Consider the following 18104-nt stretch of genomic DNA (forward strand, 5'->3'; position numbering starts at 1 on the left):
CAATAAACTACAATTCCCAGTGCTCCCTAGCTCTGAGTCTGACAGAGAGCTCTGGTGCCATAATAAACTACAATTCCCAGGGTTCCCTGGTTCTGGGTCTGACAGTTCTGGTGCCATAATAAACTACAATTCCCAGGGTTCCCTAGCACTGAGCCTTTTCTGTCGGAGTATAATGAACTACAATTCCCAGGGTTCCCTAGCTCTGAGTCTTTGACAGAGAGCTCTGGTGCCATAATAAACTACAATTTCCAGGGTTCCCTAGTTCTGGGTCTTTGACAGAGAGCTCTGGTGCCATAATAAACTACAATTTCCAGGGTTCCCTAGTTCTGGGTCTTTGACAGAGAGCTCTGGTGCCATAATAAACTACAATTCCCAGGGTTCCCTAGTTCTGGGTCTGACAGAGTTCTGGTGCCATAATAAACTACAATTCCCAGGGTTCCCTAGCACTGAGCCTTTTCTGTCAGAGTATAATGAACTACAATTCCCAGGGTTCCCTAGCTCTGAGTCTTTGACAGAGAGCTCTGGTGCCATAATAAACTACAATTTCCAGGGTTCCCTAGTTCTGGGTCTTTGACAGAGAGCTCTGGTGTCATAATAAACTACAATTTCCAGGGTTCCCTAGTTCTGGGTCTTTGACAGAGAGCTCTGGTGCCATAATAAACTACAATTTCCAGGGTTCCCTAGTTCTGGGTCTTTGACAGAGAGCTCTGGTGCCATAATAAACTACAATTCCCAGGGTTCCCTAGTTCTGGGTCTGACAGAGTTCTGGTGCCATAATAAACTACAATTCCCAGGGTTCCCTAGCACTGAGCCTTTTCTGTCAGAGTATAATTAACTACAATTCCCAGGGTTCCCTAGCTCTGAGTCTCTGACAGAGAGCTTTGGTGCCATAATAAACTACAATTCCCAGGGTTCCCTAGTTCTGGGTCTTTGACAGAGAGCTCTGGTGCCATAATAAACTACAATTCCCAGGGTTCCCTATCACTGAGCCTTCTCTGTCGGAGAGAGCTCTTGTACTATAATAAACTACAATTCCCAGGGTTCTCTAGCAAACTGACTCAAAGTGAGTTAAAAAAAACAAAACAAAATCCTGTAGGCCTCTCTCCGGGCCTCGATGACCTCTTCCCTTTCCTAGATCTAGAAAGACCCTTCTACAGACGGAGTTCCAGCGAAAGGAACCACCAGCCAATAGGGGTTCAGGACGCGCCCCCACGTGATTCCCTTCCTTGTCTCCCTCCGCGCCATCTTGGGCTCTGGCGTCAGTGACGTCATAATGCTGCGAGGTGCTCTGGCAGCCTTCGCCTTAGCCTTGGCTGCTGCCTGGTTCTGGGGCCAGGGCTTCGATCCCGGCCAGCGGCCTTTGGTCCTCCTCCTCAGCGCCGCCGAACTCTGCCGGGGCTCCGAGGAAGGAGAGAGGCTGCTCCTGGCGGTGCTGGGACAGGTCTTCGACGTGGAGCCCGGGCGCCGCCATTATGGGCCTGGAGGGGCCTACAGCTCCTTGGCTGGTACCCCTCTCTCTCCTCCATTTTACGGGGGAACCTCCTTCATCTTTGGCTTTACCTTTTCACCTCTCTGGGATTTGTAGTTTGCTAAGCCCTGCCGAACTACAGATCCCAGGATCCCCATAGGCACCTTAGGAGGAGGATCCAACACCCCCCAGAGGAGAGGGTCAAGATTCAAAATGACCCCAATAGACTAGAAAGCTGGGCCAAAGATAACAAAATGAAATTCAAGACGGAGAAATGTAAGAGACGAAAAAAGAAATGCACAGATGTAGGATGGAGGACACCTGGCTCAATGAGATTTATAGGCATGAAAGGGATCTAGGAGTCCAACTAGACCACAAGTTGAACATGAGCCAACAGTGTGATGCTGCAGCTCACAAGGCCAATGCGATTCTAGGCTGCATCAATAGAAGCATAGTGTCTAGATCAAGGGAAGTCCTAGTGCCACTCTATTCTGCTCTGGTCAGCCCCCACCTGGAATAATATTGTGTCCAGTTCTGGGCACCACAATTTAAGAAGGATGTGGAGAACCTGGAGAGCGACTAAAACGGTGAAGGGTCTGTAAACCCTAAAGCCCTATGAGGAAGGACTTAGGGAGCTGGGGATGTTTAGCCTGGAGAAGCGAAGGTTAAGAGGTGATAGGATAGCCCTGTTTAAATATTTGTAGGGAGGTCATATTGAGGAGGGAGCAAGCTTGTTTTCTGCTGCTCCAGAGACTAGGATCCGAGCAATGGATTCAAGCTACAAGAAAAGAGATTCCTCCTGAGTAAGGCATGTTTGAGTGTTAGACGCTCCCTCAGAGAGTGGTTGAGTCTCCTTTGGCGGTCTTTAAGCAGAGGCTGGATGGCCATCTGTCAATGGGGATGCCTTGATTGAGAGTTCCTGCATGGCAGAAGGGGTCTCTTCCGACACTATGATTCTATGCTCTGTCTCCCGCAGGTAAAGATGCCTCCAGAGCCTTTGCGACCGGCGACTTCTCCCCGGCTGGCTTGGTGGACGACCTTTCGGGACTCTCGCCGTTGGAAATGCTAACCATCCAGAACTGGCTTTCCTTCTACCATAAGAATTATGCGCACGTTGGTACGTGATCCGCAGCTGCCTCCAGAGAATCCTCTGTCCAGTTTTACTCTCTTCCCGACAACCTTGTGAGGCGGGAAATGCTAAGAGTTTTGGGGCTCAAGGAGGATTTGAACCCAGGTCTCCCAACATGTGGGATCTGGGGTCCACCCAAGAGACTTTGCTATCTAAGGGACAAGATAGCATCCCTCTCCCTGAGCCTTACCCATGCTAAAGCCAAGCTCTGTGCCTTGCTTTGGAGGAGAACTGCAGTTCCTCTGAGCTTCCAGCAATGGTGATTCTCCCATTTGGCCTTGGTCCTGCAGATAGTTTGGGTCTTCAGCTCCCAGAATTCATGACGGCTGGCCAAGCTGGCTGGGACTTCTGGGAACTGAAGTCCAAAACACACGGAGGACCAAAGTTTGCGAACTGCTGGTATAGACAGCGTGGCAGTGGTCCAGTTTTCGGAGAGCATATGGCCCCACAGACTGTTGGTGCATCATGGAGGTAGGTCCTCCCAGTCTAACTATATATACACAACATGAAGAAGACGTTGCAGTGTGTCCCTCTTGGCAAAGAGGAGTGCATGCGTCCAACACAGTGCTGAGGAGGGCCACACATGACCCTTGTTATTTCCACCCCTGCTCTAGAATCGGAGTTGGAAGAGACCCCAAGGGTCATCCAGTCCAGCTCCCTGCCATGTGGAAACTCACAATCTAAGCCCCCCCCAACAAATGGCCATCCAGTCTGTTTAAAAACCTCCAGAGAAGGCGACACCACTGCTCTCCAATGCATTGTATTCCACTATCAAACAGTCCTTACCCTCAGGAAGTTCTTCCTAATGTTGAAGTGGAATCGCCTCTCCTGTAGTTTGAATCCATTGCTCCGGGTCCTTTTCTCTGGAGCATCAGAAAACAAGCTTGCTCTATCCTCAGTGTGACACCCTTTGTGCATATTTTTTCCCCTCTGTGAATAATGCGCATATTCTTTTTCCTCTTGTTCTTGGAAAGGCAAGGTGGTTGGGCGGTTCTATGACGAAAACGGGGCCCCGACCGAGTATCTGCGGCAAGCCGAAGCTGTCATGGCGGAAGGCCAGAGGCTCCAGGCCCAGGAGGACGAAAGGAAGAAGCAGTTTCCACCTTGCAACTCGGAATGGAGCTCAGCCGGGGGAAGCCGGGTCTGGTGTTCCAAGCAGAGGTAAGGGTCTGCGTTCGCGGGGTCATGGCAGAGAGGGCTACGGTGAACGTGGCAACATCTGTGGCGCTTCAGCCAAAAAGTCCCAAATTTTGAAGTGAAACTAACGTAACAAGCCACTTCAGGATGCAGACAAATGCTGTTGAAGGCGATATCCTCAGTGGTGTAAAATAATAGTAATATTAATAATCAAGAATCGGTATTCAAGCAGGGATGCATTTTCCTTCTAAGTTGACTCTGTTTCTTCACCTCCTGTTCCTTGGAGCCAACTTCTTTTCTGCTGCTCCAGAGACTAGGATGCAAACCACTGGATTCAAATCGCAAAACAGGAGAGTCCCCGTAATAGTAGAAAGAACTTCTTGACTACAAGAGGTGTTGCGAGTGGAACAGACTGCCTCAGAAGGTGGCAAAGTCTTCTTCTTTGGAGACCCTGGAACCGAGATTGGATGAGCATCTCTTAGGAGTGCTTTACACACATCTGCTATAGCCCCGGCTATCAATGTTTGCCCTTTCCAGGGGACATGTGGGCATTTTTGCCACATCTTCAGGGTCCCTGGACCGTTTTTAAGCCTAGGGGAGGCTGTTCAAACAACAGGAAGCAATTTTCTAACTACCTGCCAGAAGAGATTTGACAAGCTGAATACACTCTCCAAATTCAAAACAGCATTAAAGACCAGGCAGGCTTATCCAAAGGGTTGTTAACGATAATTTTAAATGTAGCTTGTTTTAATATGCTTGTCTTACTTGTCATTTTAACTGATGCCTCCAACAGTTGTCCACCCCGACTTAGTGCCCACCCTTAATCATTTCACATGGCATATTTCCATATTGTTCAAGGGAGTGGGTAGAATTTGCGACCAATTGCATGTAGCTGTAAGACAGTCTGAACTGCAGCCAAAGCACCCCCATAGCATGAGGGTATGGCTGCACGGGGCAGACTTCAATTCTGTGGCCTCCTCCTAGGTTACGCTCATTGTCCTCCTTGCTTGCCTTTGCAGCGGCGGAGTCCACCGAGACTGGAGCGGTGTTCCCAGGAAGCTTTATGAACCCGGATCCAGCCACAGCCACTGCGTGTGTGTGAAGGCGCAAGGTCAGCCATCCTCCCCACAGATGAGCCACCGAGGAGAGCTGGAAAATCCTCTTCTGCAGGAGTATGAAGGGTGCCACCCACTCGCCGAGTGGTGTGCCGTGAAAGAGTGAGCCGCTTTCCGTCTTTCCTGCCCTCCGCCGTGTGACTCTTCTGCCATCGTGCTCCAGCAGGATTCCTCTCCAAGCCACCAGAAAACATGGTTCCAAGTGACTCAGTAAACCTTTGTTGGACAGTGGGTATTGTTGTGCCCACCGCTCTATCGCTGGCGTGGGACTCGTGTGGCCGGTTTGTGGACCTCATGGATTTTTTTGTGGCCACAGTTGCTTCCCCCAGTATGATTTTTGTGGAAAGGGGAAGGCTGGCACTTCCAGAATCATAGTTGGAAGAGGCCACAAGAGCCATCCAGTGCATACCCCTGCCATGCAGGAATACATAATCAAAGCACCCCAACAGATGGCCATCCGGCCTCAGTTTAAAAACCTCCAAATAGGGAGACGCCACACCTCAGAGGTAGCATCTTCCACTGTTGAAAAGCTCTTACTGTTTGGAAGTTCCTCCTAATGTTGAGTTGGAATCTCCATTGCTCCAGGTCCTATTCTCTGGAGCAGCAGAAAACAAGCTTGCTCCATCCTCAATATGACGCCTCCTCAAATACTTAAACAGGGCAATCATATCACCTCTAGATTGTTCACATATCACATCGATCCATTGTTTGCATCAACCATAGGCTAGAAGTCCAAGCTCAGGGATCATTTGTCCTGTAAGATAAAAAAGTGTAGACTGCTTCCCCCAGTTCCAAGGTGAGGTCAGTTGGGCGCACAGAGCAATATAGTATTCCACTTTCCACTTTTGCAACTAGAGAGTCTACAGTATCATTTGATGTTAGTTTCTTCGCTGCAAGGCATTAAAAGGCATGTGAGTACCAGGAAAAGCACTGCTTTATGCAAAGACTTCAGAATAAAAAACAAAAAACAAGTGATTTGCTTAAGACTGTTTGTCAGCCGTATCAAAAACTGTGGGGCTTGCTAGACAATATGAAGTGTTCGCTGTTGCATTATAGCTTGCAGCAAGAAGTGGAAACCTGCTCATGTCTTACATCCATTGCACAACATTGATATTTAGCAGCAGAGAAGGGGCCGAGCATCCTGATCTTGGGTGGCTCCTGGTAGGCAGGTAGGGAACAAAAGAGACAAAGGGCATGACCGGGGCCCTGGCCCCCCCGGCCTTGCGGGCGAAGCTACCCAGGAACCTCAGTCTTCTTCCTGCCTCGCACCTGGCAGGACGTTTTTTCTCATCCATCTCCAAAATCTCATCGCTAGCTCCCTGGACTCGCCTGGCTCCCTTTTCTCTCTCTCCTCTCTTCCCTCTCTCTCTCTTACCCTTTAAAAAAAAAAAAGAGGCACCTTTTCCCCTACCTTTTGCCTTTGCCACCCCCCTCCTTCCCCCCCCCCTCGACGGACATGGCGGCCGACAGGGAGGCCAGAGCCACAGGAGAGCTTGCTTCCACTTTGCCCGGGCCAGCCCCGGCTTTGCCGGCTGCTCGCCGAGCGGCATCACCAGCGGCGCCCCTGAAGGTGGAAGCGCTCCCGCAGCGGCCGGAGGAAGCCCTCCCTTCCACTGCAGGCTCAAGGGACTCCCAGACGACCCAGGGATGGTCTGAAGAGGGAGAACCTTCACTTAAAAACACCGGCGAGGAGGACGTAAGTAACTCCCCCCCGCCGCCACAGTTGGTGAGGTTGTTCAGGGCCTTCCTGGATCAGGAAGCTGCCTCCTCCACCCCCCCAGGGTGTTCACCAAAATCATGGTGGCACTGGTTGCCAGGTGGAGGACCCAGCGGTTACACGTCTATCCCTACCTCGACGACCTTCTGATCCGGTCATCCTCCAGACGACAGGGGACTCAGGACATCACCCGCATTCTCAGGTCTCTGCAGGATCATGGTTTTCTCCTGAACCTAGAGAAGAGCTCACTGACCAACAGATCCACCATCTGGGGGCCATAATAGACACCCAGGCGGGGACGGTGCGCCTTCCTCCAGACCGGATCCAGTCCATCCAGGAGTCCATCTCAAAAGCCCTGACCTCCAGGCGCCCCAGCCTCCAGCTCCTAGCTCACCTCCAAGGTCTCATGATAGCAGCTATCCAGTGCCTCCCCTGGGCGAGATTCCACTCCAGGCCTCTGCAATGGCTCCTTCTGCCACACCAACGGGCCATTGCCCTCAGGAGACACAAGACGATACAGCTCTCCAGCGAAGCAAAGGAGTCGTTTCGCTGGTGGATGTCCGATGCAGTCCAGCGAGGCCGCCTAATTTGGGGGGCCTCGAGTGTCCAAATCACCACGGATGCCAGTCTACGGGGCTGGGGAGCGGTTTGCGGAACACAGCTGGCCCAGGGCAAGTGGAGCCCAGACGAACTAACGCACAGCATCAACTGGCTGGAGCTCCGAGCAATTCACTGTGCTCTCCTCGCCTTCAAGCAGACGATCCGTCAGAGGTCAGTCCTGATCAGGACCGACAACACCACAGCCAAGGCCCATGTCAATCGACAGGGGGGAACCAGATCCAGGTCATTGATGATCGAGGCTCAGTCCCTTCTAGCATGGGCAGAGACCAATCTCATAGCCTTGGAGGCGGAATACCTTCAAGGATCCCTAAACTCAAAAGCCAACTGGCTGAGCAGAACAGACATAGATCAAGGAGAATGGAGCCTCCATCCTCAGACTTTCCAGATCATCGTCAACAGACTCGGGCAACCCATCCTAGACCTGTTCGCCTCCCCCGCCAATGCCAAGTTGCCCAGGTTCCTCTCCAGATTCCTATCAGAGGGGGCCGAAGGAATGGACGCCCTCAACTTCCCCTGGCCACCGGGCCTCCTCTATGCATTTCCCCCGACTCTGCTACTCACAAAGCTCCTGGCCAGGATACGCAGGTCCAGATCGCAAGTTATCCTGGTGGCTCCAGCGTGGCCGCGGCGACCCTAGTTCTCAGAGATCCTCGCCATGGCGTCTCAAGGCTTCGCCCTTCCACTCAGGAGGGATCTCCTCGCACAAGGACGGATCCATCACCCGGACCCACCCTGGCTACGGCTTCACGCCTGGAAATTGAACGCCACATGCTAAGCGGCTACGGATACTCCCCAGAAGCGGTTGACTCCATCCTCGCATCAAGATGCCAATCTACAAACAGGATCTACGAATACACATTCAGGTCATTCAAAAGGTGGTGCAAACGCAAGAACAAAGACTTCATCAAGGTTTCTGTTCCGACGGTGCTCCAGTTCTTACAAGAAGGTTTTCTCCAGGGCCTGCGGCCCAACACCATCAAGAGACAGCTGCCAGCCATCATCTCCATCCTGCCCCATAAGGCGGCGGCCAGGATATCCCAACACCCCCACGTCCGTAGGTTGTTAAAGGGGGTCACCAACAAGGCGCCCCCAACTAAACATAGGTTTCCGTCATGGGACCTCCACCAAGTCCTAAAGGCCTTGACCATCTCTCCTTTCGAGCCGCTGAGGGAAGTAGCCCTCAAGTTCCTGACCTTCAAGACGCTGATGCTCACAGCACTGGCTTCGGCGAGGCGTGTGTCTGAGATCGGCGCCCTCTCCGTCCACAAAGAACTGCTAATCATCAGGCCAGACTCCGTTCCCCTGAGACCGGATCCAACTTTTATCCCTAAAGTCAACTCCGTCTTCCACACCACTCAGGACATCGTCCTCCCCTCCTTCTGCCCTCGACCAACAACCGACTTGGAGAAGTGTTGGCATACTCTAGATGTTCGCAGAGCCATAAAAGTTTACCTCAAAAGAACGGCCACATTTCGAAAGTCTGAGGCGCTATTCGTCTCCTTTTGACCTGGCTCTAAGGGCAAGAAAGTGTCGGTGCCTACCTTGGCAAGGTGGATCAAACAGTGCATAGTCCAGTGCTACAGGCCACTCAAGCTACAGCCGCCAGGGGACATCACTGCTCACTCAACAAGGAGTGCGGCTACGTCAGCGGCCCTGTCCACCAACGCTCCGCTGGCTGAGATTTGCAGGGCAGCCACTTGGAAGTCCCCATCTACCTTCACCAGACATTATAAGCTCGATCTCTTCCAATCGGCAGAGGCGGCCTTTGGCCGGAGGGTGTTACAACAAGTAGTGTCAGATCCGCCCTCCGCGCCAGCCAGCCCTCCCTAGTATCTGGTCTGCTTTTGTAAATCCCAAGATCAGGATGCTTGGCCCCTTCTCTGCTGCTAAATGGAACGTTGGACTTACCTGAGAGACGTCCCTTTACAGCAGAGAAGGCCCAAGCATCCTCCCCACCCTAATCTGCCTACTGGCGCGGGTGGGCGGGATACAACTTCCCTAGACCGCAGTAATCCTAGGGTGCGCTCGGCTTAAAATCGACTGAGGTTCCTGGGTAGCTCCGCCCGCAAGGGCGGGGGGCCAGGGCCCCGGTCATGCCCTTTGTCTCTTTTGTTCCCTACCTGCCTACCAGGAGCCAAGTGGGCGGAGCCACCCAAGATCAGGATGCTCGGGCCTTCTCTGCTGTAAAGGGACGTCTCTCAGGTAAGTCCAACGTTCCATTTAGGTCCAAGAATAGCATGACTTACAGATGCTGATGTTTTCAACTGGATGCCAGCCAGAGTGTACATATCCAGGGTTAGCAGTGCTAGCCATATAGCAAATCCAATCGCATCAAAAATCCACCCAACGAATACTTTTCTTGGGCCAACCAAAATGAACAATATACACACTGCAAGCTTTCGAAGGTCCACTGGCTTCTTCATCAGGCAAGGTGATAAAAACCATACAGGAACAAAAATGGAAGATGTTAGTCCTAGGCATGCATTTTGCTGTTTCTGTTCTCAGTTTAGATGGTATGGAGGGGTATCTCTTGCAAGCTGGCACCTCCTCGTAACTCAGAGTAAGAAGTTGGCAGCATGAGCTTTCCTAGACTTAAGCCTACTTCTTCAGGTGCATTAGGAATTAAGATTTAAGTCTAGGAAAGCTCATGCTGCCAACTTCTTTCTTTTAGTGAGTCTCCAAGATCTCCCTACATACTAACACAATAAAGAGTTCCTTTTCCCACAGTGCCAATCGCAGAGCACTGAAAATGTATTTGGCCACGCTGGCTGAAGCGTCCTGGGAGATGTAGTCCCCAAAATAACATTTCCAAATTCTCCAGTTGCTCAGACAGATTGCCTGAGCTCTTTGTTAACCTCCTGCAAGGAAACAACAATGCTGCCATTTCTTGCAACCAATTTACGGCTCGCCTCCGCAAGCAGGCAACCGACCAAAACCATTGTACGTCATCCACCTGTCGAATAGCAAAAGACAGACTGAAGGCTAGGCAAGTGAGTTAGGCTCAGTCTTAAATGGTTTTTTTTATTATTAAAAGTGCTTTACAGTGATTATTTTTTTGTGCAACCCAACAAAGTCCACCTAGAAGCCCCAAATGCCCTGCCCCAAGGATCAGAGACGGGAAAAGCCCATGTTCTCCTTCCCTGGCGCGGCGGGTTAGTATCTGCTAGTTTCTGGCAGCTTTGACGGTTGACTGTTTGTATAAACATTATAGCACAGAAAAGGCTCCTCCGTTTCACTGGGTTAGTCAATTAGTTACACAGAAAAGTGTCTGGTTTACAAAGGGAACCCTTGGTGCGTTGCCAACCCTCCGCCTTTGTGCAGTCTTCAGTCGATGATCAGTAACAGAGCTTGGGCAAGGTTACCTTGTTTGGACCGCAACTTCCAGGGTCCGCTAGCAATAACTGGAAGAGGGATGCTGGGAGCCGGAGTCCAAACAGGTTAATCTTTCCCCAGTTCTGAATAGGCCACAGGTGAGTTTCCCCCAGTGAAATGCCATCTCCCATCTTGTTTTCGTTCCTGAAAAATGTCCCCCGTCCCCCAAAAAAGAGCCAAGATTGAGAATACAAATTGGTGCAGTTTATCTGACGCAGAGTTGGGGGAGCGGAGAGACGCACGAAGGAATGAATCTGAGGCGGAAGAAGGAAGAGCAGCTTTGCCAACCTGAAGTTCGTTTCTCCGGCCCCCGCAAACGTCAAGGACCGAGTTCCAGTTTTCCACCCGACAAGAGGCTGGAAGAGCCAAACCCCAAACGGAGACAGCCCTGTTTGAAATGTATTGGTTGGGCATCCCAGTTGGAGCGTTCCTCCCCAAGAAAGTCACCTTTTACTGCACAAGCCCAGGATTTTAAACATAACATATAAAGCTGTTATATTCTATAAATCACAGAAATATATATAGATATATATAGATATAAAAAGTAGCACTCTGGTTTCAGCTCTTTGTACATACGTATGCATGTTGGGAGAGAACGTTACAGGACACGTTAGTATTCTGGAAAGAGAGAGTACGTGATCTCAGATTACAAGTGATATTTCTCTCCCATCTTGAAAAGTAGTGGTTACTGAAGATAAGACACACTTCACACACACACACACACACACACCCCAATGGATCTTGGAGCAACAAACAAAAGGGTTAGTTGTGTCCACCTTCCAGGGTTTTGTTCTGTGGCTGAAAGGCAGAAACTTACCAAAAGAGTGGCCCAATCCCAAGGAAATCTTCTCTGCCGTGATTCAGAAGTCCCCTAAGCCAGCACAGCCTCTTGCATTGTACAGTCAGCTCTGCGGCAGCCCTTTTGCGCTACGCTTTGACAAAATTGGAACCAACGTGAAACGCTACCGGTTGCAAAGGGCGAGGAGGAAGGGTAAAGATGAGCATGAGTGTGCCTTAGAGCCAGAACTTCAAAATAGGGACCCATCACCAACACCATCTGAACGGAGAAGACCTTCATAAAAATGAAATAAAGCCACCATCTTGGCTCATTAAAGAATTGTGACTTATCACCTCTGATGGACTCACAACCTTCCCAAAAAGATCTGTACCCTCACTACCCAACTAACTCCTGGTTGCTGCCCCAAATACATCTCTTACCTCCGCTGTGTTTTAGTGCTTCTAACCTGCCCTTTTCCATGCTGGCTCAGTTAGTCCCATCACCAAGCCTTCCCTTCAACCTCACTGTAAACATACGACTAGATATGTCACTGAAAGGCCAGCTGAGAGCTTAGCATTTCTTCCTTTCAGCCTCGATTGAATTTATTAGCCAAGCTATCCTAAATCACCTCTTACACCAAGCATGGCTCCGACGTAAGCAAGCCGACGGAGGCATTATAGTCCCAAAGACAAAGGAGCTGCAGTTCAAAAGAGCCGAGAATCTCTCCTTGTTCCAGCAGGAGAAACTGTAAAGCTTTTGTCGTAAGGCCACACACAATTTTTCCCCGATCAATGCATGAAACAAAACCCTGTTTGAAGGCCACAGCTTCTTTGGGGAAGGGCCGCTACTACTGCGCATGGTGCACAAGGCTGTTTTATGACAAAGCCAGAGAAGGGGGGAGAGCAAATGTAAACCAAAACGCTCTCTCTTGGAAGGTCTCAAAAACAGAGAGAGCATCATCACCATCACAGAGCGTCCCAGGAAATGTTAAGTGCTTTCAACATTGTGTGGTAAGACTTCACAACTTAACCAAGTTTGTTTTGTTTCATGATCTGAAAACGCAGAAAAATAACATTAAAAAAAAAATCCTTCAATGCCCTGCGCAGGAAGAAGTCGAGCGGCAGATACAACTGATGTTGGTTTTCACACATCCCCTTTGCAGCACATCCCAATTTGTTCCCAATCCTATCCTTTCCCACCATTATCATTCATACCCAAAACAATAACAACATAGCCTAGAAGAGAGCGCTTGCGTGGTCCCTTAAGTTGATCGGTCTCTGGTAAGAGGAAGACAAGGAGGCCCTTCCCTGGTCTCTGCTAGAGGCATCTTGGCCAGAGCTGCTGCAAGACCGAAGGGGTGGCACCGCTGGCAGGGAGTCGCTCCCTCTGCTCGCGGGCAGCTAGGAAACGCCCCCCAGCGTCAAGACGTCAAAGCAGATGTTGCAGACGCGGACGGGCTTGTTCAAGTCGAACTTGATGATGGGGATCTCCTTGGTGGAGCACCTGTGGCACAGCAGGCGCCCGCAGTGCCGGCTGCAAGGGAAGGACAAACGGTTAGCCTTCAAGAGACATGCTCTCTTTCTCGGCTTCCCAGGTTGAGGGAAAAGCTGACAACACCTCAAACAGATGGCCATCCAGCCTCTGTTTAACAACCACTAAAGAAGGAGACTCATGTCCATCTGTACCTCACAGCTTTCAGGGAAATCATGCACAAAAGCCTCAAGCAGGCACACTGGTTTAGATTCGGTGCAGCATTTGTTCTTAGTTTATTCTGCCCTTTCCACACAACTGTCTTCCTTTATGTAAGAGTCACACCCAGCTGTTATGCTACGATCTCTTAGAAACAAGCAAAACCATCTATGGATTACTTTGAGCAAAGGAATATTGATAATAGCACTACTGACTTGTCTGGGGCTCTCTCAATTCTTTTACCTTTTGGATATTCACATAGAGTGGATTTCTCTTTGCCCACCCAGAGGGATGTATTCCTTCAAGTAGAAGGTATACAAGACTGAAAGGCCAGTAGACCTTCAACAGAAAACTGGGGACCAGGATTAAGTAGTGAAAAAGGCAGTTTATCCCTAAAATGCCACAATTCAACATCAATTACCAGTGATGCTTCCTTGTCGTGACTCCAAACTTGGCACTGCATTCGTAGCAATTGGAGCCGTCACACCAGGGAGGTTCCTTGGACAGCATGTCTGCAAAGCAAAATCAAAGAGGCTGTTGGTTCCTTGATGTTCTTCTCTGTCACATCAGCCTGGGAAATACATGGTCCTCTCAAGGTCCAAATGTCCCACACACCTTTTGCTCTTTATGAGGTCCTGGGCACGCAAACGGAATTCAACCATCAAAGAGCGGTGCTGTAGGGCAAGGGACATGGCCATTTCTAGAAGCCTAAAGGGCTAGACCAGGGCCCCAAAAGAGTTGGATTCTACCCCTAAAGCCTAACGTTCCCCACCCCCAGAAGCATTCTTGCCAAGAGGCACTGGCACCGGGGCACTGACCCAGCAGCCTGAAGAGAAGCTGTTTGGTTGCCACTTGATAGTTGAAGATGTTGACCCCTTGGTTGTTGTTGACTCCCAGACGAGCACCGGCTCGCACGATGGCCCGGCACAGATTGGCGTTCCCTTTCATGTAGGCCAGAAGAAGCACTGCAAGGAGGAAAATAACCAGGTGGCATTTGGGTCCCACAAATGCCCTGCATGCAACAATCGAGTCAAATCCCCATGACTAGCCTCATCTGGATGGATGGTCTTCTGACAAAGGAAAGCGTGATTTCAACCAAAGTATGTGGACTTTGTGGTAGTCAAACTATTTGGGAAGAACAGGGAATCATTTGGCAAGAAGCAAAGGAGCAAGCAACTAAACCAGAGCTTGGAAAATATACTTGTTGGACTCCAATCCATTGCCAACATGGTCACTGGCTGTGCTGGATGACCGATTTCAGGAGCTGTAACCCTAAAATACAATTTTCTCAAGCTTTCATCACAGAGGAGACCAAGTTCTTCCCACACAACTGCTATGTATAGAACCAATTTCTAAGTACATCTACCCAGTACAGCCAGGCATCACTTTGGGTTCAGATATTATGCTGAGCTACCAATGGCTTGCTTGCTTTAGCAGCTGAACACAACAGCTGGCATGCACTACCATGCACCATATTCACATTGTGGTTTAATAAACCAGGATTCCTGACTTCAAGTGATGAGCCACTAGAAGTTTCAAATTCATACAATCATGATAGCATCAACACTGGAGACCTTTCAAATGGAAATCCAACGCTTGGGGCAGGGAATCTTAGAGAAAGGAAATCAATCTTCTCAGGTTTAAGTCCCCAAATCAAGTCCCACTCTTGAGAGACCAGACTTCATCTCGCGCATGAAGAGGGCCCTTGAAATCAGTAGCAGGAACTGTGCCGAATATGGACAGGCCAGCAAGGGCTTTGTGTGGGTCCTAGCCCCTCATCTCAGATTCCTTCTCCAACTTAAAATGGCAAGCCATTCTCCCAGAAGCCTTTGGGGTTGTTGTTCTCCCATTTAGTAATATTTCGGGCCCAACACACTTTGGGAGAGGGCAAGCAGATAGCAAGTGTCCTAGGTCAGTATGGAAAATGGATTAGATGTCATCATACTTGGAAAGCTCCCAAATTGCTTACGCCTCTTTTAAAATGCTGCTCTTTTGCCTTGTGCAAGTTTGGTTTGGGAGGGAGAAAGACAACAAATATCTATCATCACTCCCTCCTTTCTCCAGTTTTCAGCAACCCAGCACCTTGGCAACAGGTGATTCTTACCTGTATTTCCTTCAGCATCTGGTTTGTCCAGAGGGTATTCTGGCATGCACTCCAGGAAGAGGTCAAAGATGGCCGCTGCGTTGTCCTTCCCATATTGCCCCAGGATATGCATTGGGGACTGACCTCTGAGAACAAGACACGGACCACATTACATGCAGGCATGTTCACATGCTGGCGTAGTAGTTTGAGTGTTGGACTATGACTCTGGAGACCAGGGTTCGATTCCCAGCTCGGTCATGAAACTCAATGGGTGACCCTTGGGCAAGTTGCATGGTCTCAGTTTCAGGGGAAGGCAATGGCAAACCTCCTCTGAATAAATCTTGCCAAGAAAAACCCATGATAGTTTTGTCATAAGTTGGAAACGACTCGAAGGCAGGCAACAACATGTTCATGCACAGAAACTAGCAATGCCAGGAGCCTTCTTTGCCATTCAGAGTCACATCCTATATAGGCCAATTTTTATAAGTGGGCTCAAAGAAAGGAGTCTTTCTAAAGACCATTATTCTTAATGTATGCTCGCAAGTAGTTGTAAAACAGGTGCAAGGAGCAAGTCATGCTGGCAGTGGGATGACGGGAGTTATGATTCAGATCATTTGTGGGCACCAGATGGAGGAAAGCCGGCCTATTTTTTCTCTCTTTAGCAGCTTTTTCTGCTTTTCTTCTAGGAAAACCTTAACAATCCTCATGAAAGCCTGGCTATGTTTTCCATGAGGAGTGCTTAAGGCATAGCTGGAACCTCTGAATGGTTGTGAAAAAACAGATAAACTGGGAGGTAAACAATATTGTGGCCTGGCTGCTAGAACAGAGAGAAAGAATTCAGAGGTGCAAAACCTGTGATAGGATTACCTATAAAGAGGGCAGGACAGGAACTGGGGGATCCCTCTCACCTGAAACTCATCTGCAGAACCCTGCCTCTGAAGGAAGAGGGAATGTTAACCCTTCCATGAGAATCGCCATCGCAGATGGAGAACCCATGCAGACACGCATTAGTGTTTCCTTCTTCCACACATTGTATTTACCTGACATTAAAGGCTTCTGCATCCACAGTGCACTCTGTCAGGAGGACACGGATGTTAGTCAGGCGTCCTTGCATGACTGCCAGGTGGAGGGCTGCAGGGAGACAGGAGACACACCATGATTCAAAACTGACATTAAGTACAGACCTGTACACGCTTCTCTATGAAATACTGAAATCCAAAGCTATATTAAAGCTAAATGAAAAAAGAAATCTTCTTTAACTGAAAAACTCCATCATTGTGCTGTGCCACAACTTTAAAGAAGGGACACCTGGCTGCAACCAAGGCAGAGATGGGGCACTGATGCCAGCTCTTCAGCTTTAAGGGAGGAATCATCGCCTGGAACAATTTCCATCCAAGCTGTCCATTACATTCAGCTCTAAAAACTTGAGATTTCATTTCGTTTCTTCTCTTCTCCATCCCACTCCCCTTTCCTTTCCTTTCTATTAGATTGTTATCCTGTTGACAGGCTGCCTTAACAAAAATCTACACAAAGCATCTTTTGTGTGTCTGTGTGCACCTTCAAGTCACCTGCTGACGTATGGTGACCCCATGAATTTCATAGGGTTTTCTTAGGGAAGGAATCCTCAGAGGTGGTTTTTCCAGTTCCTGCCTCTGAAATATACCCAACAGCACCTGGTATTTGTCGGCAGTCTCCCATCGAACTACTAACCACGACTGACCCTGCTTAGTTTCCAAGATTTAGACAGTATCTGGTACCTTCAGGGTATTTAGGCCCTTTTAGAGCATCTAATGCACACTTTATAAACCATTACTTGCCATTTTTATTGTTTTTAACAAAATATAGACAGGCATCGGCCAAAAAATTCGAGTACTTCCTTGTTTGTGCATCCATAGCTTTTTGTGGGTTTTTCAGGCTATGCGACCATGTTCTAGAAGAGTTTATTCCGGTTGTTTCGCCAGTATCTGTGGCTGGCATCTGAAGAAATGGCATGCATAAACTCTTCTAGAACATTTCCTGGTTTGTTTGTGCATGCACTTTTGAATGGATCTCCATTATCGGGGGATACTGAAATCAGGGTGAAGCAAAGGTTCCCAGAAACCTTTGCTCAAACCTGATGTGCACATTTTTTACACACTGTGCTTGCCAATGTGGCTATGATGAGCAGGCACATGGGGGCTATCTCTTATCAGAGCATGCCAGGGAGAGGAATAATATCTGCACCATCCTCTCCGCTTTGGGAGCTCAAGTCCCAGACAAAAAGGGCATTGTGGTACCATTACAGATGCCTCCACTAGTTTTGCAGAGCATACAAAAGGAATGCATTCACGATACCTCCTGCGGAATGGAGCAAGAGCAGAGGTGAAATCTCCAGCCTGCGTTGTGCCAGGCTCTATTAGTAGGAAACTGCCCAGCTTGTACACAAGTGGGGAAACAGAACCTTCAACGTCTTCCAAAATCAAGAGAGTTACCATTGTTCCCGTTTTCATCCACAGCTGCAAAGTCAACGCCATTCTCCAGAAGAACTGAGCAAATCGTGGGGAGGTCCTGCTGGGCCGCAAGATGGAGGGCCGTCTGGCGGTGCTTGTTCAGCTCATTGACTTTGGCACCTGCAAGGAGCTGTCAGGAAAGAAAAACAGAGGAAGGGGACTATGTCACTGTGACCACTTTGAGGGGAGTCACAACTCCCCAAGTCAGACTGAGGAATTGGATGATGCCTTTCTAGAACAGATGACCACACACTCAGAAAGGAGAGATGTAGTAGTGATGGGCGACTTCAACTACCCTGATATTTGCTGGAAGTCAAACTCAGCAAAATCCTCAAGGTCTAGCAAATTCTTCACTTGCCTGGAAGACAATTTCATGGTCCAAAAGGTGGAAGAGGCAACAAGAGGGTCAGCTATTTTAGATCTGATCCTAACCAACAAGGATGACTTGGTTAATGGGGTGCAAGTGGTGGGATCATTAGGTGGAAGTGACCATGTTCTCCTGGAGT

The 18104-nt window shown here is 49.3% G+C and overlaps 2 protein-coding genes across 5 annotated transcripts in view; one reads left to right on the plus strand and one right to left on the minus strand.

Annotated features, from left to right (window-relative positions):
• Positions 1–1219: 1219 nt before the first annotated feature.
• On the plus strand, positions 1220–5833 carry LOC149287128 (neuferricin-like). The gene is made up of 4 exons (XM_089493410.1): positions 1220–1505; positions 2445–2585; positions 3572–3758; positions 4754–5833. The coding sequence occupies exons 1-4, from the start codon at positions 1274–1276 to the stop codon at positions 4953–4955; spliced, it is 762 nt and encodes a 253-aa protein (XP_089349536.1). The 5' UTR covers positions 1220–1273; the 3' UTR covers positions 4956–5833.
• A 4401-nt stretch (positions 5834–10234) lies between these two features.
• The window catches only part of LOC149287129 (ankyrin repeat and FYVE domain-containing protein 1), a 48111-nt gene continuing 40241 nt past the window's right edge, over positions 10235–18104 (minus strand). For all 4 annotated transcript variants that reach the window (XM_089493542.1, XM_089493545.1, XM_089493541.1 and 1 more), the window contains exons 20-25: positions 17581–17728; positions 16150–16240; positions 15131–15255; positions 13845–13991; positions 13448–13538; positions 10235–12870 (exon numbers count right to left, since the gene is read on the minus strand). In XM_089493542.1, the coding sequence (XP_089349668.1) occupies positions 12738–12870; positions 13448–13538; positions 13845–13991; positions 15131–15255; positions 16150–16240; positions 17581–17728 (735 nt within the window). In that variant the 3' untranslated portion in view covers positions 10235–12737. The remainder of the gene's footprint in view (positions 12871–13447; positions 13539–13844; positions 13992–15130; positions 15256–16149; positions 16241–17580; positions 17729–18104) is intronic.

Source organism: Sceloporus occidentalis, unplaced genomic scaffold (genome assembly GCF_023333645.1).
Source record: "Sceloporus occidentalis isolate IW3139 unplaced genomic scaffold, rSceOcc1.0.p SCAF_64, whole genome shotgun sequence".
NCBI classification, from domain to species: Eukaryota; Metazoa; Chordata; class Lepidosauria; order Squamata; family Phrynosomatidae; genus Sceloporus; species Sceloporus occidentalis.